This window comes from Podarcis raffonei, chromosome 1 (genome assembly GCF_027172205.1).
Source record: "Podarcis raffonei isolate rPodRaf1 chromosome 1, rPodRaf1.pri, whole genome shotgun sequence".
Taxonomy (NCBI): domain Eukaryota; kingdom Metazoa; phylum Chordata; class Lepidosauria; order Squamata; family Lacertidae; genus Podarcis; species Podarcis raffonei.
In genome coordinates, this window is record NC_070602.1 from 20,622,668 (window position 1) to 20,648,572 (window position 25,905).

The 25,905-nt window shown below is 45.1% G+C and overlaps 1 protein-coding gene across 1 annotated transcript in view; it reads left to right on the forward strand.

Moving 5' to 3' along the window:
* Positions 1–2,379: 2,379 nt before the first annotated feature.
* The window catches only part of CLMN (calmin), a 69,980-nt gene continuing 46,454 nt past the window's right edge, over positions 2,380–25,905 (forward strand). Inside the window, exon 1 of the mRNA XM_053375813.1 lies at positions 2,380–3,139. Coding sequence (XP_053231788.1) covers positions 3,058–3,139 — 82 coding nt within the window. The 5' untranslated portion in view covers positions 2,380–3,057. The remainder of the gene's footprint in view (positions 3,140–25,905) is intronic.

Below are 25,905 nucleotides of genomic sequence, written 5' to 3' on the forward strand. Positions count from 1 at the left end.
CCACCCACACAGAGTTTTTTCCTTGTGTCTGTTGCAGGAGAATCACTTGGCCAGTCAGTTAGTTTGTATGCATTTCTGGCAGCAAAAGCGAAACAGGTCTTTTTGAGGATTTTTACCATCAGCTTCTGCTTCCTCCCAAAGTTCACAATGATTTTCAAGGGGGTGAAGGAACTGGATGCCCCAGTAGGAAAATTAGCTGGCCAGTGGGGTAAAATCAGTTTTTGGAGCCCGACGGTATAATGGCACTAAGCCATACAGTTTGTTGCACGCAAGACACATTGAGTGCTGTGTTTCTCTGAATGGGGGGAGACGGCTTATGATGTGGAACCAACTCCCAGTCACCTCTGACATGACAAAGGCAGAGAAGAAACAGAGAAAGGCTGAACAAAGTAGGAACTCACTATAGGGTACAGAGCCCCTTACACATTTTTTAAAAAGAAGAAATGCCTGGCCAAAAAAACAAATGTATTTGCATAAAATTTGCATATGCTAAAGCTAAAGGTACCCCTGTTAGGTCCAGTCGTGGACAACTCTGGGGTTGCGCGCTCATCTTGCACTATAGGCCGAGGGAGCCGGCTTTTGTCCGCACACAGCTTCTGGGTCATGTGGCCAGCATGACTAAGTTGCTTCTGGCGAACCAGAGCAACGCATGGAAACGCCGTTTACCTTCCCGCCAGAGTGGTACCTATTTATCTACTTGCATATGCTAGCTGATATGTAAAGATGCAAATATTTTAAATACAGACACAGTTTATGACCATGTGACTTGTGTGCCTGCTGTGGAACTTCTAACCATTAGTGGGCAACCTTAAGGACCCCTTTGTTCTCCCTTTTTGGGGTCCCTTGGACTGAACAGCCCTTCAGATTGAGGGCATCTTCTAGAAGAGGTTTGTCCTCCGACAGTTTTTCAAATAGAAAGCCATTCTGTAAAGTAAGATACATGCTCACCCTGCTATTGTGGCTCCAGCTGAGGCTGATCTCAGCTCACCAAGGTACCTGCTTCTGTCATCTCCCAATACCCACCACAGTGTGCATTGTCTCACACAAATACTTGGCTATCCTTGTTCTTCCAGTCATCCAGAGGTTTAGCTCCTTCTCCTTGATGACATAGAAAAGGAGGTCCAAACCTGAAAACTTTGGATCAGATCCAGAGATCTGGCAACATTAAACAAGCAAGAGGGGGAGCAGAATGTGTCCCTTGCCCTCTGTGATGTTTATGGGCACCTAGGACCATCTTCCCAAGCTCTCCCAACAGCAGTACTGGTGCTAGTAGGGAAAATTTTGCAAACTGGCCAAATTGCATTTTTGAATCCTGATCAAGAAACACCATTTCCTTGTTGCTATCCGGAAGAAAGGCATTTGGATTGCCTGCATTAAATTCAAGAGAGTTGTGCACAGTGCTTTTCTTCAAGGAAAAAAATGTGCCGGTGGCCCGGTACTGCGTACCATTGAGTACCACCAGGGAAGAAAAAGCACTGGTTTTGCATTCCTTAAAATAACAAGGCCATCATCCGGAGAGACCCTCCGGTTCAGAAGCGCCCCAAACGTGCGAGTCTCCTCCCAAATTAGGGCCATTCGATCCCTGCGTAAATAATTTTTCCAACCTGCTCCCACGTGAAACATGAAATCGGCTGAGCACGTGCCCTATGCTAGACCACAAAGCTATTTATCGAGTATCGCATACTGAGAAACACTCAACTGGCAAACGGATCTGGAACCCATCCAGTGCTAAATGAGATGGTTGGAGGCGAGAAACTATACAAGAACCTGAAGAAAAGAGCTCTCTCACTCTCTCCTGTTGCAGCTTGTTACTGGCAGACGGTAGGACCGGAAGAAGCCCTCGCAGAAATTAACCAGTTTGCCCAAATTCTTCTTCTGGGCATTTAAAAAATTTGCATTGTTTATTTTTCCTTGAGTCCTGGATGTCCCCGGAACCTACAGGTTGGAGGGTTTTGCTCCTCCTCCCGTCCCTCCTGCGCGCTCTCTCTCCTCCCTTTTTTTCTGCTCGGGTGATACGGATCTCCTCCCTCTCGCCCCCCTGCGCTGCTTTCCTTTCCTCTCCGCCACACACACACGGTTTGAAATCCCCAAGCAGGAATGCAGAGCTTGGTCTCATGTCTTCATTTTGCAAACGGGGGCTGCTGCTGCTGCTCTTGCTACCGGCAGAGGGGACGGTCGCGCTAACCAGAATATCTGCTTGCTTTTCCCAGAGATTTGGAGACACCCCCCCCCCGTCCCCTCCCTCTTCTCCTTCCTTCCTGCCTCCCTCCCACCAACCAATTGGCAATTGGAAAAAAATGATTAATCAGATGGCGATTTTTTTTTATCCTCTTGGCCAGAAAAAAAGAGAGCAGAGGAGGCGAGACTGACGTTGGCCTAGAGAGAGAGGCGTGTGAATGGGTGGCCGGCGCCAGCGTTACGCGTCTTGCTCTCCAGTAAACATTAACCAGGTGGTGTTTGTGTGCGCATTTCTGCGCGGCGGCTCTTTCCTCACTCAAACCAGCGGCTGCGTCGCCTCTGTGCGAAACATCACAACATGCAACCGAGAATCCTCAGGCTTCACCTCCGCCCTTTAAAAACTTGAACCCACCGGGAAGGGGGTGGGAAGAGTTGGAGAGAGCGCGGGGCTTTCCTTCTCGTCCAGAAGAGGCTCCGGGTCCCACTCCAGCCAGCCCCCTCCCCATACCTTCTGCATCCCTGTCCGCGTACTGCCCTTTTCCTGTGCGTAAATGTGAGGTCTGGTTTTTTTTCCGGACCCACCCTTTCTATACCCCTCCTGTGTCTGCTCAGTGGCTTTGAACGCCACCCCCCTCCCCAAACTCTTCTGGCCAAGCAGTTCCTGCTCCCTCCCATCGCTCCCCTGCCGGTTGCGCTCTCCTCTCTCTCTCTCTCTCCTCCTCCTTCTCTTCCTCGTTTTGCTTTCTCTCTCTCCCCCCATCCTGCCTCCGCCCGAGTGCGCTTTCGGAGAAGGGGGAGAGAGAGAGCGAGCACACGGAGAGGGGTACCCCCGCTTTTGCAGCCGCGGCGTTTCCATCGCCACTTCTGCCTCGCTCCTTCATGGCTGGGAACGAATGGGACTGGTTTCAGCGGGAGGAGCTGATCGGACAGATCAGCGACATCAGAGTCCAAAATCTCCAAGGTAAAAGCAAACAAATAAAATACCTAGATTTTTATATTTGTCACCCCCACCCCGCACCCCAATCCTGCCCCTCCGTGTTTCGAGTATGTGCGCGCGCGTGCGGTGTGCGCGTCCGCACCCGAAGAGCGCGCTCCCCTCCGGCTTTGGCTTCCAGATGGATTCGATTTGGGGATTTTAAACTCCGGTTTCTTCCTTCTCTCCCTCCCCCCCAACTCCCGCGTCTTAATTCCGCCTGTGCATATGAGCACAGCTTCCCATTCGCTGGCTGCTTTGATCCGCTGTGCCTGGGAGACCAAAAAATAAAAAGAAAGTGTATGGGTGTTTATCTTAATGTGTGTAAACTTAAGGATAAAATAGTTGACGCTGGGGCACGCAGAGGAATTGGTGGTGATGGGATGCTGTGTATGCAGGACTCAGGAATCGGAGGAGGCCAAAGATGTAATTTTAGGTGACTTGTTGAAGGTACATTCTGCTTTTGCTGCTCATTTTTTGCTTGGGAATCTTAGAAAGAGAGACTTGTGCGCAGAAGGAGAAGCGGTTATGTGCATTAGCTTTGGTCTTTAACTTTAGGAAAAGTTGAAGCAATCAGCATTGCAGAGAACCTAAAAATGAGATATACTGTATTTACGTGAATCTAATGCACCATCGAATCTAACGCGCACCTCCATTTTCAGAACCTTGAAACCAAAAAAAGTATTTGCTGGCGAATGTAAATGGGGCATCAAAGCTAATGCGTAACCTAATTTTCATGACGTAATTTAGCCAAAAAAGGTGTGCAGTACATTTGAATAAATATGGTAATGTGACGGTAGATCATGGTTCACTGGAAAACCACTGGGCCAATTTCTAGGCCCCCAAGGCCTCCTGGGATTCTTGCAAAGCATGCTGGACTTGATGGGCCCTGGTCTGAGCAAGCAAGGCACTTTTTCCAGCAATAATGTACTCTCAGGAGCGCATAGCACTGATTAGCCATTCCTTAACCTCCCCATGCGCCACGGCAACTAAGTTTAAGTGCGTGCAACTGAAGCAATATACAATATACCGTGCTGCTGCCTTCTTCTCTTCTCTCCCTCCACTTTTACTTCCTGAAATGCCAATCATATTGATGGTATTTTGTATAGATGGCAGTAGATCCTGGGGGTGCATTCTTGCATTGTACATTGATAGACCATGAAGATTTTAGTAAAAAAGAAAGAAAAAGAACACGGCAAGGCCTACATCTAACCTAGTCCTGATCTAATGGACTCATAAGGCTGGATACTCTGATTTCATAGACATCCTTGCACTGTCCTTTCTTTCTCCTCCACAGCTTCTAAAGCCTATCACAAATACTCACATTTTCAGCGGATTAAGGGAATAAATGTGCTAAGTATATAATTTGGAGCATGGTTAAGCAAGGGCAGTGAAAATTTCCTGGGAAATTGTAATGGACTGTTTCCTATAATCTGCACTTGCTTCCTCCTCCACATCAGGTAGCTTAAAAAAATTAAGCTTTCATTGGGTAAGTGGGAAAGTCCATTAAAATCGCATCTGACAGAAGACCCATGGTATTATATAGAGCTGTGGTTCCCAACATGGGGCACATGCCCCACAGGGCGGCAATTTGATTTTTAAGGGGGGGTAATTTGAGAATGAGTTATTAATGGTGAATGGCTTTTTAGGCTTCTTCCACGTGAATAGGAGTCCACTTTTTGAATAATAAGAATTATATGTCATGGGGGGGGAGGGTATCAGGATTTTAGAGATGCTTAGGTGGGGCATGGCCAAAAGAGGTGGGGAACCACTGATCTAGAGCTAGGCAGCCTTTTTTCTCTGGGAACAAATTCCTTTTATTTAATATTAATGTTGCAACACATATATGAAATCTTTACATAATGGTACATATACATTATATTCGTAAATTCACATTTTCACATTTCATTATGTACCAACATTTATCCATTTCTTATTTCTCGCCCTGTGTCTTCCCTCCATCCGTGCGTGACTTCCTTCTTATTATTTTATGACTTTATTATTGAGATTGTATTTTTGTATCTTAATAATTAAACATTCAATCTTATATATCTGCTTAGCTTAACTTAACTTTGTGAAATCAGTCTATTCCTTTGAGGGTAATAATCAGGAGCCAAAGCCAGCAGCGGTTGGGGCTAGAGGACAAATTGGACAGGCCACTCCCTCTCTTTATCTCTGCCACCCATCTCTCTCTTTTTGTCTTCCGTCCCTCTCTCTCTCTCTGTCTTCCTCATTATACCTGGCCAGTAGGTTGCCAAGGGAGGGACAAATCACTCTCGCAGCGGTCCTGATCAATTGCAGAGGCATTTTGAAACTGGGCCAAGGGCTGCATGAAATGAGGCCTAAGGCCACAGGTTGCCAAGCTTTTGATCTAGAGCTAACAAGGCAACAGGAAGGGCTGTCCATGCTGTTATTCATGGGATATCCATGTTATTCATGGGATAGCTGTGGTACCTGGTCAACCCCACCAATAATGTGACATCGTTAGGATGGCTTTTACTCTTGGCAATGGGTAACTTTCAGAAATGGCATCCTTTGGAGCTCACTATTGATGCTGAACTTAGTGCGGACACCTGATTGGCATAGCCCACAGCAGCCCCGAGCTCCTGAACTCAAGCAATCCACCAGCCTCTGCTTCCAGGATTACAGGCATTTGCCACTGCACTCTTCCTCTTAGGTCACTAAGTTTAAATTATGTTTTCTTGAACATAACTGCTTGAATATAGCTAGCTAGGAAGAGCTAGAGACTACGGAAGCCATCTTTGCAAGTATGGACTCTTAAGTGTGTGTTTGTATGTATATGTTCATGCATACCCTGGTTTCTGTATTGAGAGGCTGGGTTATGTTTATATTTGAAATAAGTAAAAGAGATTGAGGCTTCCTCAGACTTGCTTGGAACATTTTCTACAACTAATGCTTTCAGTGGCCTTACACATTATGAATTCCTCCGGACAATTTATATGTTTGTCAAGGGTTTGGTGTTTTTTTAGGGGGGGTGTAGAGAGTCTTTTGCGCAGCGTTCCAGATCTGTGGTAGAACATCAAATAAGGCTTATTCCTTCACAGATGGGAATTCAGACATTTCTGGGTCAAGGTTGTTCTGCAGTAGTATTTCTGCAAAGGACTGGACACAGAGTCCATGCTGCTACTGGAAGGAAATGGTCCTTCCAGTATGTATATCTCTCGAGTGTCGCCATTGAGCATATTTTTCTTAAATGCCCATGCTCGCCAGAGTTTCTGTGTACCCAGCCCCCGGTTCTGTGCCACGCCAGCTTTGCTTGAATTTCTTTACAGTTGTAATCCTCGCATGGGCTTAGGCCTGAGTTGACATGTTTAGGTTTGAGTTTTAAAAGCAATAATTTGCGTGCTTTCATCAGGCAAGGCGGAAGGACTGTAGCACATGCTTTTCCTCCAGAAGGTCCCAACTTCAGTCGCCAGCATCTCCAGGGAGGACTGGGAAAGAGTCCTCTCTGAAAAACCTGGAGAGCTATTGCCGGTTGATGAAGAATTAGATGGGCTCCTTGCCCAGATGCAATAGGCTTCTAGTCTTCCTCTTAACATCAGTAGGAACCAGGAGGAACTGGTTGCTAACAGAAATACACTTAAATGTGACTTCCATGAATGCTTAGAGGCATGTGCATGATGCAGTTTGGCTTTGATGCTCCTCCTCCTCAAAATCTCTGTTCTAGCTACCTGACACAGCCATCCCTGAAGAAGTAATTTTAGAGTATTTCTCCCAGGCAATCTGTTATTCAAAGGCCAGTATTTGTAACAATCTTGGTTCCTCTTCTTCTTTAAAGGTCAAATATTGTGAGGTAGACAAAGCAACTTGATAGCCTGTGATCTTTGCAGGGTTGGGGGCTCTTTTAGTTCACTTTGAAAGTGAAGTTTAACCTTTGATTTGGAACTTTATTTTCAGATCTTTGCTTTTATGCTGTGTATTTTTGTGCTTTAATATCGTAAACCGCCCTGTGACTCTCAGATGAAGGGCAGTATAGAAATAATTGTTATTGTTGTTGTTGAGTCTGGCCATAATTGATCTTAAGCCATGATTTTGAGAGAGTGGAACTCAATTAGAAGTGTTGAGATGCTTTGAGCTGCTACTTGCATCAGTCAGTGGACAGGGAAGATGGGACTTACCGGTAGTCTAGCAGTGTCTGGAGGGCCCTAGGTCCTACTTTCCTGGGTTGGAATTTTATTCTGGCAGTGCTGGTCTAAAGGGGAGTCCAGCAGTAGGTTTATAGTGGTAGTTTTAGGATCAACTGCAAAGGTGTATACTGTGCTAGGAAAGAAATTTCACTGGGAAAACCAGCTTGGTTTACAGCACTCTGTCAGAATAGACCAGAACGTGACTGGCGATGGAAACCTTGCAATAGAATCTCGCTAGAGCAAATTAAAGGAGAAATGGTACATGGATTGTTCTATCCGCAGTGCCTATAGATCGGCTAATGCAAAAGCAAAGCTGTATTGGCTTTCATTAGCTTTCATTCCGTATGGATGAAATATGTCCAGCAAAGTTTATGTTTGCTCCTCTCCAGTAAGCCTGAGTTGGCAGGAGCTGTGCCAACTCAAGTAACAGTAAAAGAAGAGCTGTGGTTATACAGGGATGGGGAAACAATTTGCTTAATGTAGCCTATCCCCATCTTTTTAATCAACAGTTGATGTTAAGCTGAAGTATAGCTGTACCTTGTATTAAAATAATAGGTTTGGGATTACATGCCATTATCATTAGGAGCAGGGAGCAAATGTTCTTAATACGACAGGAAAGCATGCAGAGAAAATTGCTGCAGTTGATGGGAAGCGACGTGGTTTCTGTTTTATAACAGACTTGTTTTCTACTAATACCAACCCTAAGCACACTTGGCTGAGAAGCAAGTTCCATTGCACTCAGTGGGACTTGGTTTGGATCGTGTTGCGCATGAGCAAGTGACTTGAAACTGCAATCTTAAGCATACTCACCGTACCTGAGAACAAGCTCTATTAAGTACAGTGGTTGGACCTATTCCTCAGTAAACGTACATAGGATTACACTGTTTGCGTAGGACTGAGTCGCCATCTTTTTATAGCGTTTGTTGAAAAGTGCAGGAGACTTTTGTAGTTAAAGTCACAAATGAGAATTGAGCCAACTCTAAGGGGCCATGGGTGCTTGGGCACCCACAATAATGTAATTGTGGGGGCCAGGCACCCACAAAGTCAATAAGAAAAGCTGGCAGGCAGCAGCGGCGCTGCCTCCGAGAGAGAAGCAGTTCAGCTCTGCCCTCTCCAGCCAGCCAGCGAGGCAGCCTTTTCCTCGGAGTCTGAGCTCCTCCTGCGGAAAAGGGTGCCTTGCTGGCTGCAGAGAGGAGGAGGAAGAGCAGCCGCTGCCACCACTGCAAGGCAGACATGCAATGTCACATACACACGCCTGCACATTGTGCGTGTGATGTGGCATGTGCTATGTACATGCATGTGCATGTGATGTAGCATGCCTGCATTGTGGTGGAGGGCACCCACGATTCTGAGGGTGAGATGGCGCCCCTGCAGCCTAGTCTGTAAGAGAGAGAGAGAGACAGAGTGTGTACACAAACATAAACACACATATATCTCAATATGTGCTAGGAAGGTTGTGAGGTTCAGGCTACATGCGTTTCAAGCTCATTGTTGCTCCTTTCAAGGTTTCCTGACCACTGCCGTAGCATTTAAAAGGAAACATTTTTAACAACACTTAAAAGGTGGCTCCCAACAGAATATTAAAACCACAATAAAACATCAAAAACTTGCCTAAATAGGACTTCCTTCAGATGTCTTCTAAAAGTCAGATAGTTGTTTATTTCTTTGACATCTGATAGGAGGGCATTCCATAGGGCAGGCGCCACTACCAAGAAGGCCCTCTGCCCGGTTCCCTGTAACCTCACTTCTCACAGTGAGGGAACCCCCAGAAGGCCCTCAGAGCTGGACCTCAGTGTCTGGGCTGAACAATGGGGTGGTGATGCTCCTTCAGTGGAATAGATTCGCACTGAAATTGACAAGCTAAATCCTTTGACTTCAGTGGGTCCATCTGACTAACACTGTAGATCACACATTCACACATATATTAAAGAGTACATACATGGTGTTTATCTTATGTCAAATAAAATCTAGGAAAGAAGGGCTATAAAGTTGAAACAAATATGCTTTTATGGTTGTTATAGAGAGTCCCGCCTAGCACTCGTACTGTGGTCTTCCTGGTGCCAGATGAAGATCTTATTACTCCTCCAGGGCCATTAGAAAAGTGTTTTACTATTCCTTATACCTTTTGTGCTGCTGTTTTCTCTGTCGTAGGTTTTATACTGCATGGTTAGTTTTAGATTCCTTGTGTCTGTGTTTTATGGTTTTCATTATAGTGAAGTGCAGAAATGTACTTAAGTAACTAAATAAATATTTTTGTGCACCTACTCTTTTGAAATCCCCCCCCCCAAAGGGCAATATCTAATTAAGCCATTCTCAGAGTACACCCACTGAAATTAATGGTCCTGAGTCACTTAAGTCTATTGATTTTGATGGGTCTGCTTTTGAGTTGGACTACTATTGGTTATCATCAACCACCATGTGCTAAATTTTCTCCAGTTTCCTAGCCTTACAATTCCTTTCATGTCTTAATACTGATGGCCAGTTTGCACATTAACACATACTTTCTTTTTCTTTCTTTAGTAGTCCCCCCCCCCCACTGCTGTTTTCACATTCCTATTCTGTGTGCAAAGCTTTTTTGCTCCAGCTAATAAACTACCCAACCATTCCTTCAGCTTTTTGCTCAGTTTCTTGGCTCATTCAGTAGCACTCCCTGCGACATCTCCTGTTATAGAACATCTCCTGTAATTGAGAGCATACCTAAATTGCTGTAATGTAAATATTAACACTATCTCCAAATGTGTAAAAAAATAATAATCAAGCATTGTTAACACGGCATCAACAACATTTATCTTTATTATTATTATTATTATTATTATTATTATTATTTAAAATGATTTTTAAAAAGAAAAATAGACAATACCTTTGCAGTATAACTTTTTATAAAGTTTTCTTCAGTTGCTATGTTGGTTGAAATCATTGGCTGTACCATTCCACTGTGTAAGCGGAGAACTTCCTATTTGCTTACATATCTGTTTCATGTCTATACTGTTCATCTACCAGCCCCTCTCCAGGGGTAAGCATAGAAAAAGTACAAAATGCAACCAGCAAATATTAAAAGCGGAATAAACCAACTACATACAGCTGCAAACAACTACATACAAAACCTATTAGAAATTTCGCTGCATCTGTATTTGCCACCTGAAGTGGACTTTGCTCTGCTCACCACTCTTAAATGTCTTTTTCTTTCTTTCAAAGCTTTGTGGTGGAATGCAAAGCATTTAATCTCCCTATGCCTGGAGGCAGCAGCAACAACCCCTAACCAGCTAGCCACGTACAGGGATCCGACACGCACAGGAATTCAAGCAGCTGCCATGGGCCCAAATGGGCTCCCACTTCCCAGTAGGATGTCAAGCCAAGCATGCACATCTGGCAAACTCCAGTCCTGAGGACCAGTTCAATGCGCAGGAGTAGACTTTCCAAGTAGCAGGAAAATGGGAACACTTGAGTGTCTATATAGTACAACTGTAAAAGCAAACAGAGATACCTTTCTGCATTCAAGCAAGCGCTTGTTTGCATTTTACTGTACAGTACATTACTTGTCCCAGGGCTCATGGGACTTTATAGGTGTGTTTGAATTAAGGATTGGCACCTGGTTCTTGTCTGTATGTTTATTTAACTGGTAAAAGTATTTATAACCCATCGTTCTTCTAGGTGCCTGGGCAGGATACAATCCAATATATAGACAAATGATACAAATAAAAGGATAAAATGCTGTATGAGAATTCTGTTGCATCTTCTCCATAGCTGAGAGTTTTAGCCAACTAACTTCTAACTAGAGTAGACCCACCCCAATTAATGGATCTAATTTCATGTCCATTTTCCAATGGGTCTACTCTGGGTATGATTAACACTGGATACAGCTGGTTGTCTTTTAAGGCAAATTTACTGGTGCTCTTTGTTTTTTGCCCCCCCCCCCCGTGCATCATTGGTAAAATCTGTTCAGGGACTAATTGGAGCCTGACAAAAAGATGAAAAATGCAGTTCTAGAAGATAAGCAGTGATTGACTGTAGCTGAGGTATTGCTTTGGGATGACAGGGACTAACTAGTCAAATATATTATATGTATTCTCATAGGCAACAGGCCGCATCGTCTGATGTAATGGACCTGGTGCAGCAGTTATCCAGTTAAAAATCCAATCTGTTTTTCCACCCAATGTGATGTATGATCTGAATGCACCAGTGAGGTTTTTGAAGTGGCACAGAATGTTTGCCTTGCTCTTACTCTGAAGTCCAGAGGGAATTTTTTTTATTGATTTTTAGAGAGGGCAGGGCTTTAAAGCTCCATTTGCTATGGTGCCAAAGGCAATTTTGGCAGCCAAAGAGTGTGTACCAGCAGAGCTGCTAATTTTTAAAATAAATAATAATAAAAAACCCTGTTGTGAATATGATAGTCTAAGGTAGGCCTAAAGTCCTTTTATGACCTTGAGCGAGAACTTCTCAAACTCAGGGAATTCTTTTTGACCAAGTTGAAAAAAATCACATCTTGCTTGTTCCCAAATAGAATGCAAGAGGTTATGTTTAGAAAGTTTACTTGAAATGTTTGAATCTAAGTTTGTGAGCGGGGTGAAAGCCACTGACAAAAAGATGCACGTTGAAATTTATGGAGTTACGTGGAATTGCTTTGCATAAACATTATCCTGTTCTGAATCCTTTGGTGAAAAGGAGCATAGTTCAGTGGCGGTGCAAATGCTTTGCATGCAGAGGGTCCCAGTTTCAATCCTAGCATCTCCAAATAGAACCCGAATGTTGGAAGGGACCCATAAGGATCATCTAGCCCAACCCCTGCAATGCAGGAATCTTTTGCCCAACGTGGGGCTCAAACCCATGACCTTGAGATTAAGAGTCTCGTGCTCTGCCAACTGAGCTATCCCTGGCTATAAAGTGGGGGTGGGAATGTCTCCTGTCTGAATCCCTGTAAATCCACTGCTAGTCAAAGTCAAAGCTTTTACACCAAATGCACCGGTAGACTTGACGCTGTATAAAGGAGGCTCCTATAGCCTTACATTGTTGTTACAGCCAAAGAATTATTTACCTGTATGGCATACGCACCTTTATAATTACAAGGTCATCACACTTCCATTCTGTAAGCTATAGAATTCATAATTTGCCTTACAGTGGTACCTCGGTTTTTGAACGTCTCCGCTGATGAACATTTCGGTTTTCGAATGCTGGTGTAAACCCGGAAATAAATGCTTCGGTTTTCAAACACGCCTCGGAAGTCGAACACGCCACACAGCTTCCGCTGAGTGCAAGATCCTGAGGCCTAGCTGTCGGCTGTTGAGTTTTCAGTTTTCAAATGTTTCAGAACTTGAACCATCTTCTGGAATGGATTATGTTTGAAAACCAAGGTACCGCTGTATATTTTTATGGTGCTGTAGTTTGACTTCTTTAATAAAGGACAGATCCTCTGACCTTAACCTCATGAATATCAGAACTCTGTCAGTTCAGACACTTCTTGTCTTGAGATGCCCAAGACATTTTGGTGTCAGAGGCAGAAAATCTGAACCTCCCCGTCCCACCCAATGATGAAAATGAAATGCACCAAATAACTGCTTAAAATTTCTGTAAAATCCTTAGAAAACAGGTGCATTATTAATCACGATGCTTGGCAATTTACAACCTGTTAATGATAACGCTGGATGTGGATCATGCGGCTTGCTCTTTCTCTCGGGGATCGTTTGATACAGGATCTGGATGGCCACACTGATGACATTCTAAATGGCCTTTTAGGAAGAGAGGTTGGCTAGCAATTAATTGACAAAGCACACACCTTATGTGGTCTCTTCACTGCTAGTCTGCATAAGGAAAGGTTTCACAGGTCTGGCCCTACTATCAGATAGAGTGAGGCATTTGCCTCAGGCAGCTGCCGTCAAAGGGCAGCATAATGTTAACTATTCATTAGGATAGTACTGTGTTGTGTTATGATTGTTAACAGGGAGGTGAGAGAGACCGCTTGTGAGATTATCTGCCTCAGACACCAGAATAGGTGTGTGTGTGTGGTGGGGTCAGTGTTTAAAACTTCCATTGTTCTATGTGCATTTTGTGACGAGGAATTGCAAGCAGTTTCTGAGCTCTGGGCACAATACTGCACCTAAGATTTCAGATTAAAACTGCAGAGTGGAAGGAAAGGAGGACCTTATTCTGCCTTCCGACTTCCAGCTGCTCTCTGAAGACTGGAGAAGAGATCCTCTTAAGAATATTAGGGTGGGTAGGTGGGCAGGGGAAGGACTAGGACATGTGAAAAATGAACATAATATTTTAGCTGCAGTTCATTCATTTTCAGTTTTGTATTCTTGCTATTTAAAAAAGCGTGCCTAGACATTCCGTTGTTGCGCCCATAACCTAGGTTTAAGGTACCATTTAGCTCCTAGCTTACATATATCTCAGCTTCTAACACTTGGGGGGGGGGATTACACTGTGCGCACTCTCTCTCTCTCTCTCTCCCCCATTCTTCCATCTTTCTAGGGTTGTTCTCGTGTCTCATTCAGCAAGTGTATACAGTCTGTGTACAAAGTAATTGAGCTGTACAGTGGACACTCGGGTTGCGAATGTGATCCATATGGGATGCACGTTCACAACCAGCAGCGTTCACAACCTGCAGTGGTGCATCTGCGCACATGCGGGTTGCGATTTGGTGCTTCTGCGCATGCACAATTTAGCGCTTCTGCACATGCGCGACCGCCAAAACTCGGAAGTAACCTGTTCCGGTACTTCCAGGTTTTGGCGGTCCGTAACCCGAAGAAACACAACTTGAAGCGTCTGTAACCTGAGGTATGACTGTATATCCATGCAGTTATTCACATGGAAAGTTCAATGAGTATAAACGGTGCTTTTTCCCTAAAAAAAATAGGTGCTGGTACTCACCATGAAATTGTTAAAGTAAGTGCCATGCTTTTTAACAACAAAAAGTGGTGCCGGTACTGCGTTGCCTTGAGTACCCACTGAAAAAGAAGCACTGAATATAAAGAGGCTGTATGCCTGCGTACACAACAGTTGAGTCATCAAGTGAGCACCTTTTCACACAAACATTTGTACACGTGTAGAGACAGCTTAGTGTTCTTGCAACATGTGAACCACCCTGTTTTAGATCCCCTCTTCCAACTGCCCCTCTGATCTGAACTAACTTACTTGCAGAATGTTGCGTGAAATTAGGCTGAGGGAACTACAGGTTCCCTGCTCCTGCCTTGAAATTATCCTGTCTCCGCAGTTTATCTGGGCTCGTTTATAGCATTTCCAGAGACATCTGTTAACTGAAGGAAGCTGCCACTCTTCATCCTTAGAATAAGTGGAGGAGGGAAAACATCAGCTTTGAAACAGGCACTGGCATCTGGGACTTCATCCATGCAAAAATGATGATATTTTGTTCGTTGTCTTCTCTTCCAAACTCGGTTTTTTACCATGGTGCTGCCTTCCTGCCAACTGAGTGAGGCGTTAGACGCAGACGGTGCTTAAATCTGCAGGAGCAGCTTCTGTTTCAGATGAAGAACTTAAGCTGTCTGAGAACTCGCATAGGAAAAGGTGGGATGCTGTTGTCCTTAAGGGGTGGGCAGACATGGTCCCACGACAGATGTTGGTTGCTGCCAACTTGGGACATAAGGTGCCGAGAGAAAACGACATCTGTGGCACCAGAATGTGGCTGAGAGGCCACCTTTGGAGGCTATGGGTTGAGCCCCCTACATGTACCGTACTTTTCCATGTACAGTGGTACCTCGGGTTAAGAACTTAATTCGTTCTGGAGGTCCGTTCTTAACCTGAAACTCTTCTTAACCTGAGGTACCACTTGGGACCTCCCACTGCTGCCGCACGATTTCTGTTCTCATCCTGAAGCAAAGTTCTTTTTTTTCTTTTTCAAAAATTTTTAATTGATTTTCCAAAATTTTTAAACAAACAAACAAACAAACAAACATACATCTTAACTGTACTTAATCCAATCTTAGTAACATTGTTAAGTGACTTCCTCAAATCCCCCCTAGCTAAATTTCAGTGTTTTTCATTGTAACAGTTTTCCAAAACCAATTTTCTCATAAAATTAACTTAATCACTTAACATCTTTCTTTCTTTTCATTTTGACTTTAAACATATTATTCTCTAACATCACATATTTAAACCCTAGGCCTATCTGGTATTTGCAAGTTTTTCCAGTTAAGTTATCTTAGCATATTTAACTAAATAGTCTTTGAATTTCATCCATTCCTCCTGGTACTCCTCCTCCTTCTGGTCGCGGACTCTTCCAGTCAGTTCGGCTAGTTCTGAAAAGTCCATCATCTTCATCTGCCATTCCTCCACTGTTGGGACTTCTTGTGTTTTCCAATTCTGAAGCAAAGTTCTTAACCCGAGGTACTATTTCTGGGTTAGCGGAGTCTGTAACCTGAAGCGCATGCAACCCGAGGTACCACTGTATAGTGGTACCTCTGGTTGCGAATGGGATCTGTTCCGGAGGCCTGTTCGCAGCATGAAAAGCCCGCAACCTGAAACGCCGTATCTGCGCAAGTGTGAAGCGCGATTTGGCGCTTGTGCGCATGTGTGAAGCGCGATTTAGCGCTTGTGCACATGCGCGAGTGGCGAAACCCTGAAGTAACCCTTTCCAGTACTTCCGGGTCGCCGCGGGATGCAACCTGAAAAAACGTAACATGAAGCAAACGTAACATGAGGTATGACTGTATAAGACGAGATTTTTTTACTCTAAAATTATGTTCCAAAACGTGCCTCGTCTTATACATGGATAGTGAATGGGGTGGACGGGTGATTGGCTGCAGCTGCAAGCAGGAGTTTGTCACCAATGATTGTTGGCTGCTAGAAGGGCTGCTTTGGATTGGCTGCTGCTTCTCCCATGGGGCTGGTGATTGCTTTCTGCATCAAACACTGCTGTGGATTGGCTGCTGTTGCCACGATTGGTGGCTGCTGTACTGGGATGCACGCGATTGCCAGTGGACAGCTTTTCTCAGTCAGGTAAAAGTTTTTTGCTGGGGAAGGGTCTGTTTGCGATTGGCTGTCACTGTGGCAAGCGGGTGATTGCTGGCTGCCGGTGATTGTCAGCGTCGATGCTGCGTATGGGTGATTTTTGGCAAGTCCCCCTCCCTAAAAGCTGTAAAACTCTGGTCAATCCTCTGCAAAAAAGCAGAGCCATCTCTCCCCCACCCCCATTTTCTGAATTTTGAGTCCCCCAAAATAGGGGGCGTCTTATCCATGGGGGCGTCTTATAGACAGAAAAGTAGAGTATTTTCTTCCATTTACGTTTTGCCTTTCTTCCATAGTGGGACCTGAGGTGGCATGCATGTCAACCATAGACAGTGACCAGATTCAGGCCTGCTTAGCTTAAGCCATAATAGTAGTAGTAGTAGTAGTAGTAATAATAATAATAATAATAATAATAATAATAATAATAATTATTATTATTATTATTATTATTATTATTATACCCCACCCATCTGAGTGGCTACCAGTGCATATAAAAACATAATATCAGCAGCCAAAGCAGCAGTCATCCTGGTAGATCAGTTGCTGATCAGGGATATAAAGGCTGTGGTGGCCAAACTACACGTTAGGAGCGCCCTACTTAATACAGCATGTAGCGTGACCCCGAGAGTAGCCTAGAATCTTCGCCTTCATTTATTTCATTTTTAATGGTCCAGCTGAATGTCTTTCATTAATACCTTGAGCTATTTATGCTGTCAGTAACATCTCTGGAGCATTATCACTCAGAGCAGGAATGGTAATTAAAATAAATGAATTTGACAAGATCTGCAGGGTGCAAAGCTACGTCATGAAGCTCTAGAACATTTAGTAAACTTCCCAACCAAGGAATGAGATTTGCATACTTGTGATCTGTAAACTGTACGAGGAGCAAGCTCCCACTGCCAACCTTACAAGGGTTGTGCTAAAAACACATGCAGCTCAATAGAATTTGAGTTTTGGAAACACTCTGAAAGGGAAATATTGACGCTGGCAGTGAGTGTAATTTGCACATTTCACCGCGAACTGTGGCATATACTGTATTTTCCGTGTATAACACCCCCCGTGTACAAGACGCCCCCTGTTTTGAATTTAGAAAATGGGGGAGATTGCCAAGAGTTGTTAAGCTTTTTGGGGGAGGGTTGCCGAAAATCGCTCACCCACCAGACCAACGCTGACAATATCCGTGTATAAGACGACCACCAATTTCGTACATAATTTTTAAAAATCTTGTCTTATACACTGAAAAATACGGTGTGTGTGTGTGTAAACTAGTTGTGAACCTGGTGCTTTAATATAATCCATGTTTGAGGTTGTCGAAATTTACAGTGAGTTAAGACCATAAGAAAATTCCTGCACACTCCCTACTTGCAATTCACGACAACTGGCATTCAGAGGCACACTGCCTCCCACAGTGAAGGGAGAACATTGTGGTCGATAGCCATTGTTAGCCTCATCCTTACCAGCTAAACCGGAGGACTGACTGAACTTCTTTTAATACAGCTCCTTCTCTATTATTTAATCCCTCTTTTTCAGCTAAATTCAGTAGAGGCGGGTGAGTCTTAACAATGGAAATTGCAGGGGAGGGGGGTGTACTTGATCATAATTGCTGGTGTGTTTCCTAGCAAGCAGCTGAACTACATCTCCTTGCCGCAATTTTCAGTTTTAAGGCCATGCTTCTTCACTTTTAAATCAAGCATCTTTTTCCCACAAAGCAACAGCTAGAGACTGTCTGCTGAAGAAGGGCTTGGAGAGGATTTATTTCTCCAAACAGATAGGACTTGCAGCTTTGCAGTTGGGAACTGTCCGTGCAGAAACAGTAATCAGTCAGACTTAAAAGGCAAGTGGGAATTTAGTATTTGGAGGTGCTTTCTGTCTCTGTCTGTTCCTAAATTGATGGTATGATTAGGGGCCCCTCTAGACTTCATTTGTATTGAGAAGTCATCGTGGTTTGTACTCATGATGCTTTCAAGGCAGTTATACACAACTGAGCTTGCAATAAGCGCATGTCCCTTGGCTTCCTGCTTAAACCTGTAACTTTTTGTACCACAAATGTTCCAGGCTGAAGGGTCACACTTTTCTTGTGCTGCAATGCAAGAGTACCCCCACAGAAGACAATGCAGTAAGCCCATAACTTATGTGCATACAGCTTTATGTGTGTGCCCACCCCACCCCCCAAATAAAAGGGATTGGAAAGGGGTCAGGGCTCCGAGAAAAATGACTTTGGCAATCCCACCTGCCATTGAACCCAAGGTGTTTTGACTTTCCAAGATTTTGGTTTTAGGTGAGATCCCTGGAACGTAAGTTTTGGGCTTGCTGTAACATTAGGGAAGCATTTCAGAACCACTAACACAATACTATTGCATCAGTGACATGTTCTGGAATACACCTGTAAAAAAAACAAACTGCCCTGGAGGTGCCCAGTCTTGACATGCGTATTCAGAAATGTAATACCTGAGAGGATGTGGCTAATAATAATACAACTACCGGTAACTAATGAGGCCGTACTGATTTTGAAATACATATGGAAGAGAAGGGTAGGAACTGTACAAAGATCCTAGTTCTGCTGGATATCTCAGCGGCTTTTGAGACCATCGACCATAACATCCTTCTGGACCATCTAGAGGGGCTGGGAGCTGGGGGCACTGTTATACAGTGGTTCCACTCCTTTCTCCTGGAACATGTCCAGAAAGTGGGGGGGGGGTGAGTGTTCAGACCCCTGGGCTCTCATTTGTGGGGAGCCTCAGGGTTCTGTCCTCTCCTCCATGCTTTTCAACATCTACATTCAGCCACTGGGAGAGATCATCAGGAGGTTTGGGCTGGGTGTTCATCAGTATGTGGATGATACCCAGATCTACCTCTCTTTCAAATCAGAACCAGTGAAGGCAGTAAAGGTCCTGTGTGAGTGCCTGGAGGCGGCTGGAGGATGGATGGCAGCTAACAGATTGAGGTTGAATCCTGACAAGACAGAAGTAGTGTTTTTGGGGGACAGCAGGCGGGCAGGTGTGGAGGACTTCCTGGTCCTGAATGGGGTAACTGTACCCCTGAAGGACTGGGTGCGCAGCCTGGGGGTCATTTTGGACTCGCAGCTGTTCATGGAGGCGCAGGTCAATTCTGTGTCCAGGGCAGCTGTTTACCAGCTCCATCTGGTATGCTGGCTGAGACCCTATCTGCTCACAGGCTGTCTTGCCAGAGTGGTGCATGCTTTAGTTATTCCTCGCTTGGATTACTGCAATGTGCTCTACATGGGGCTACCTTTGAAGGTGACCCAGAAACTACAACTAATCCAGAATGTGGCAGCTACACTGGTGACTGGGAGCAACCTCTGAGACCATGTAACACCGGTCTTGAAAGACCTACATTGGCTCCCACTATGTTTCTGAGCACAATTCAAAGTGTTGGTGCTGACCTTTAAAGCCCTAAACGGCCTTGGTCCAGTATACCTGAAGGAGCGTCTCCACCGCCATCGTTCTGCCCGGACACTGAGGTCCAGCTCCGAGGGCCTTCTGGCGGTTCCCTCGCTGCGAGAAGCCAAGTTACAGGGAACCAGGCAGAGGGCCTTCTCGGTAGTAGCACCCGCCCTGTGGAACGCCCTCCCACCAGATGTGAAAGAGAAAAACAACTACCAGACTTTTAGAAGACATCTGAAGGCAGCCCTGTTTAGGGAAGCTTTTAATGTTTAACAGACTATTGTATTTTAATATTTTGTTGGAAGCTGCCCAGAGTGGCTGGGGAAACCCAGCCAAATGGGCGGGGTATAAATAAATTGTTGTTGTTGTTGTTGTTGTTGTTATTGCATCTTGACAGCCAGCTTTAAATAAATAAATTTTAGGTCCTAAATCCTACTAAGGAAAGAGACCCTCTTGTAGCAGAAATCTTTTAATACTCAAATAACTCTGCAAACTTCTTCATTTCTTTCCAGTTCTTGAAAGTAGCTTTCATTTTCGTAGGTACACAAAGTTGGAGGGCTGGGAAAGTACTTTTTGTTCCAGTTTCATTTTGACAAGTTTGATACAGGTTCTAAAAGTAACTATTCTCTTGTGCCCATGCCAAGGTCAGAGAAGGTTTTTGCTTGGTAGGCTTAATTTTCTCCTGTGGCAACCATTGTGTGCTTATTGTGTGTGTGTTTTTTTGAAATGTTGCATTCTGGCCTTATTAACTTGAAACATTATTTCTTTGTCAAAAGGATCAAAAGCAGCCAGAAATCTAATAGATGCATATAATTTGGAGACAAGAAAAGGGCTCCTTTGATCTGGATTGCTACTAGAAATGGGCACATGATGTACCTGGTCTGCTGGCAAGCGCATTATTGGCATAACATTCCTTGAAATTCTCATCCTGTAGCATAGGGTCAGCCAGTGTGGTTACCCTCCATAGGTTACTAGTAACTTCCATCAGCCCCAGCTAGCATGGTCAGTGGTCAGGAATGATGGGAACTGTAGTCCAAGAACATCTGAAGCACAGGATGGTGGCTACTCCTGCTTTAGTATGCATTGTTATTTTAAAAACCTAGAAAGAATGGACAGCTGCAATGGTGTCGCAACACCTAGTTAGTTATTGTGAAGAAGCTGGAGTCAGGCATACATCAGCAATAAAACAATAAAGCACCTGATGACAATGAAGTTTCTTTACTCAAAGAAACAAAACAGCCCAGGTCTGGTGATTCCAGCAACACCTCCCCAATGGAGCAGTTGTGAGGACGGAAGGTTCCCCACCATCCCAGCACTTTCTAAGATGCTTCCTGTCCCAAGGTCCTTTCCAAGCAACCCGAGGCTCCTTCATCGAGCCTAGGGGCCCCAAATTAAGGCCCACGGGCCAGATAAGACCTGAGGGACTCGTTTATCTGGCCCGCAGTGACCCCTGCTACTGCCACCCGCTCTTACCAGCGCTGCGCTGCGTGGCTCCCCACTTCTGGGTCGGAGGAGCACCGGAAATAGCTTGTGCGCATGCGCAAGCGTTATTTGTGCATGTGCACGTGTTATTTCCGGGTCGGAGGAGGCCCGTGCACATGCGCACAAGCTATTTCCGGTGCTCCTCTGACCCGGAAGTGCGCCAGAAATAGCGTGTGCGCCCGCGTATGGGCACGCACTCCACCGCCCTCCGGCTCACCGCGCAATCAGTGCTGGAGACACCAGCCCGAGGTGCGGTAAGTTTACTGACCCTTGGTCTAGCCTCTCTTTGGTCTCCTCTCTTCATTTCTCTGCATGTTCTAGGAGGGGAGCTGCCCGTCGCAGCAGGAGGGGGAGACTCCCTGGATTCTTCAGCAGCCTGCCTAATCTCTGTCTCCTGGCCCCCTTCCTTTCCTGCCTCTGACTCTGGACTGCTCTCTGGCTCAGCCTCTTCCTGCTCACTAAACCCTGTTGCCTCTTCAGCTTCCGACACCACCTCCTCCCATCCTGCTCCCTCTGACCACTCTTCGTCATCCCACCACCAATCCCCTGGCTCTGAACCTTCTTCCCCTGGGGATTGCCTTTGGGGTTCCCTATCTGATGCCTCCCACCACTCCTCTGCACCCAGCCAGTCCATAACAGTTACTGTCATTTACCCAGGTGTTTCTACGGGCCATGGTCTTGTGTGGGACTCCAAGGACGTCAAGCCATCACCATTATGGAAGGGCTGTAGCTCAGTTGTAGAGCACCTGCCTTGCATGCAAATGTACAAAATTCAACCGCCGGGTTCTCCAGGTCCAGTCAATCTGAGCTAGATGGAACAACTGGTCTGACTCAGTATAAGGCAGATTCCTGTATTTCCGCCATGTGCTCTTTGTGAGTTTCCAGAGACATTATATAGCTTGGTGTGGAAATTCTTGTGATAATCCATAGACGCCAAGCCAATGAGTTCTATCAGTTGTCTCTATAGGGAAGCACAAAGTGGAAATTTTCCAGAATGGAATGTGGCAAAAGAACGACACATCTGGCATTATCAGAGGCAGTGTGCCTCTCGCTATCAGTTGCTGGGAATCACAAATGGGAACGTGTTGTGGTGCTCAGGTACTGCTTATGGGCTTCCCACAGGTGTCTAGTTGGCCACTGTGGGAACAGGATGCTGGGCTTAGATGGGTCTTTGACCTGATTCAGCACAGCTATTCCTATGCCCTTGTGCAAAAGAAGGTGGGTTTTGCTGTTGCATCCATCCAAATTGATTAATGCAATTTGAGGTCACAAGCAATCCTATCCTCAAAGCAAGCTCTCACCAGAGGAGGCTTATGCATAAGATACACTGGGAACGCATGCAGATAAAAATAATATCTCATCCATAGTAATAGATGTTCAGATCAAAAGCAAAGGCAGATAATTAAACAAATTATGTCTGGGTACAGCAGATTGCTACCTTAGATGCCTTCAGGTTTGGAAGGGAGCTGTGTTTTTTTCTTCTTTTTCTCCCTTCCACAGAACCAAACTTTAGAATTTAGAATGATTTTTTAAAAAATGTTGTAACTCTTTCCATTTCAGGAAAGCATTTATTTACCTTGTGTATTAGTTCTGTCCCGATGTCAATTAGGCATTGGGCATTTTGGTCTCAAAAAGCATGCTGTGGAGGAGCAAAACTTGAATATGTCACATTTAAAAATATTATGGAGATGATCTAGAGAGCAGAAGTGCCACCTTTTTTAAAAAAATGAAACCTACATTCTGATTATTGCTAACTTTGTTTTAACAACCTGAGGAATCCTAAAACTGTTTTCAGCATCTCTTACCCTGACATTTGTATATAATTATTACAGTAGGATCACATATGGCATGGGAGTTACATTCCAGGGTGAGGTGTGGGGCAGGAAGCACATAAAGTCAAAAATCATAGAATTGTAGAGTTGCTGGGGGCCGTGAGGGTCATCTAGCCCAACCCCTACAATGCAGGAGTCTTTCACCCAACATGGGCTTCAAACTCATGACCCTGAGATTAAGAGTCTCGTGCTATCTGAGCTCTCCCACAACTGTCCGCATAAGACCTTTCCTACTTTTCCAAAGGATGCAGGTGGTGCTGTGGGTTAAGCCGCAGAGCCTAGGCCTTGCCGATCAGAAGGTCGGCGGTTCGAATCCCCGCAACAGGGTGAGCTCGCATTGGTCGGTCCCTGCTCCTGCCAACCTAGCAGTTCGAAAGCATGTCAAAGTGCAAGTAGATAAATAGATACCGCTCCAGCGGGAAGGTAAACGGCGTTTCCATGCGCTGCTCTGGTTCGCCAGAAGTGGCTTAGTCATGCTGACCACATGACCCAGAAGCTGTACGCCGGCTCCCTCGGCCAATAAAGCAAGATGAGCGCTGCAACCCCAGAGTCGGCCACGACTGGACCTAATGGTCAGAGGTCTCTTTACCTTTACCTGCTTTTCCAAAGCTAAGTGACCCTTGCCCACAGGCAAGGCAGGTGAAGAGCTTACTGAGTTCTGGAAACGTTCGCATGACGTCGCGAGATCTTGAACGGTCCTGCGAGATCGCGCAAAGGCCTCCAAAGCCTGGAAAGCAAGGCAGAGAGCTTAAAAGCTCTTTTCACTGATGGTCTGCTCCTACTTTGCCCCCCCCCCCTTTAAAAAAAGAATTTGGCCAAGCATGTAAAGATGTGAGTAAGTAAAATCTGTGTGAGATGCAATCCTACTGTATTAATTTTGCATGCATGGAGAATTTAGGTGAAACTGAAGACCTAAAGCATCGCTGGCTCTGGGTTGCAACGAAACAAGCGCAGATACAACCAGCTTTTGTAATCAATGGAGGAACGATGAAGCAGCTTCCTCCCCTCCCCCTCGCCCCCCGCTTTCCCTTTTTCTGTTATACATTAATTTAGCTAACTATGGTCACCAGCATAAGACCAACTGAATGAAGTTGGCAGGCTAATGTGTCCTGTATTTATTTTTAGACTTTTTTTCTGACCTGTTTCAAGAATTTAGGGCAGGCTTCAATATAACCCGACATAGATGACATTGGGGGAAGGAGGGGGGTGAACAATTAATATTGTCCTGGAAAAAGCTGACTTGCTAACATTTTAATCAGGGCTCTGCTCCAAAACCTATGGAGAAATGTACTCCCAACACCTGTAGAATGTGAGCTGCGTAACAACAGGAATTCTGGTGTAGGCTGCTGGGGTTAAGGTCCAGGTGACTACATGCTTGCACTGATGTGCCTGCAACCTGTGCTTCAGGTTTCCAGCCTCCTCTTGTTATTCATTCATTCATTCATTCATTTTCTATACCTCCCTTTATCCAAAGATCCAGGAGAGCTGAACATAATGGACGCAATGTAATGATAAAAAAGTAATACAGAGCATCAGAGCATAGTAATACACAGCACAATAATAATTATAATAACAAACTCCCCCCAGCCCAGCACATTGAACAGGCCATAGATCATATAATGGCCTGCGTAAAGAGGAATGTTTCCCCCTGGCCGCCTACAGACATGTAATGATGGCGGCAGGCAAACCTATCAAGGAAGAGCATTCCATCAATGGGGAGCCACCACAGAAAAGGCCCGTTCTCATGTTGCTACCATCTGAACCTCTTGGGGACAGGGGACACAGAGAAGGGCCTCGCGTGGCAAGTGCAGGGTCCTGGTTGGTTTGTTGGGAGAGGAGAGGTGTTCCTTAAGGTATGGAGGGGCTTTGGCCTTGTATACAAGCTTTGACTCTGTGTACCTGAAGGAGCGTCTCCACCCCCATCATTCAGCCTGGACACTGAGGGCCTTCTGGCGGTTCTCTCACTGCGAGAAGTGAAGTTACAATGAACCGGGCAGAGGGCCTTCTTGGCAGTGGCGCCCGCCCTGTGGAACACCCTCCCATCAGATGTCAAGGAAATAAACAACTATCTGACTTTTAGAAGACATATGAAAGCAGCCCTGTATAGGGAAGTTTTTAATGTTTGATGTCTAATTGTGTTCTAATTTGTTGGAAGCCACCCAGAGGGGCTGGAGTTACCCAGTCAGATAGGTGGCAAATAAATAAGTAAATAAGCAGCTACCCCCCTGGCAGCACAGATGAACAGTAGATGAATTGCCATCAGTCCTGTGTCTTTGTGCAGGTACAAGGATGGTGCAGGCCATTTAGAGGTGTAGCTCAGTGGTAGAGCATCTCCTCTGCATGTCCAAGGTTCAATTCTCAGCCTCAGCAGGTAGTGGCTGGGAAAGGCCCCTTGCCTGGAACTCCAGAGAGTTGCTGCCAGTCAGTGCTGTAAACTACCCTGAGCTAGCTGGACCAATCCTCTGACTCAGTATAAGGCATTTGGTTAGGTCTTTTGCTTACCAACATGTGCCTCATTAGTAATTAACACAACCCTGTGTCAATTGTCCATATCTAACAATGTTGAAAAAATTAAATAAATGAAGGAATCTCTGTACAACCTTTAAAAATAGCAGACCAAGGCCTGGCAGAGAGAAAATTGTCCGGCAGAGCATAATACCTTAAGGCCACGCTGTGTCCCATCGCACATCTTCGAAAAGCCCGTAGCAGTGTGCAAAATATACAAAACCATCAGCTGCGCCTTCCCCATATATTATTAAAGCCCAAACTTTGCTGTTCGTTTCTACTATACTGGAGAGCAGCGAAGCCAGCTAAAAATATCAGCTGTAGCGTCTTTTTAAAAAATGTGGCTGTCAAGGAATAATGCATGAAATGTGTGCACCGTGGTGGACTTTAAAATCCTGTGTTTCGATGTATAATTTAAGGGCATC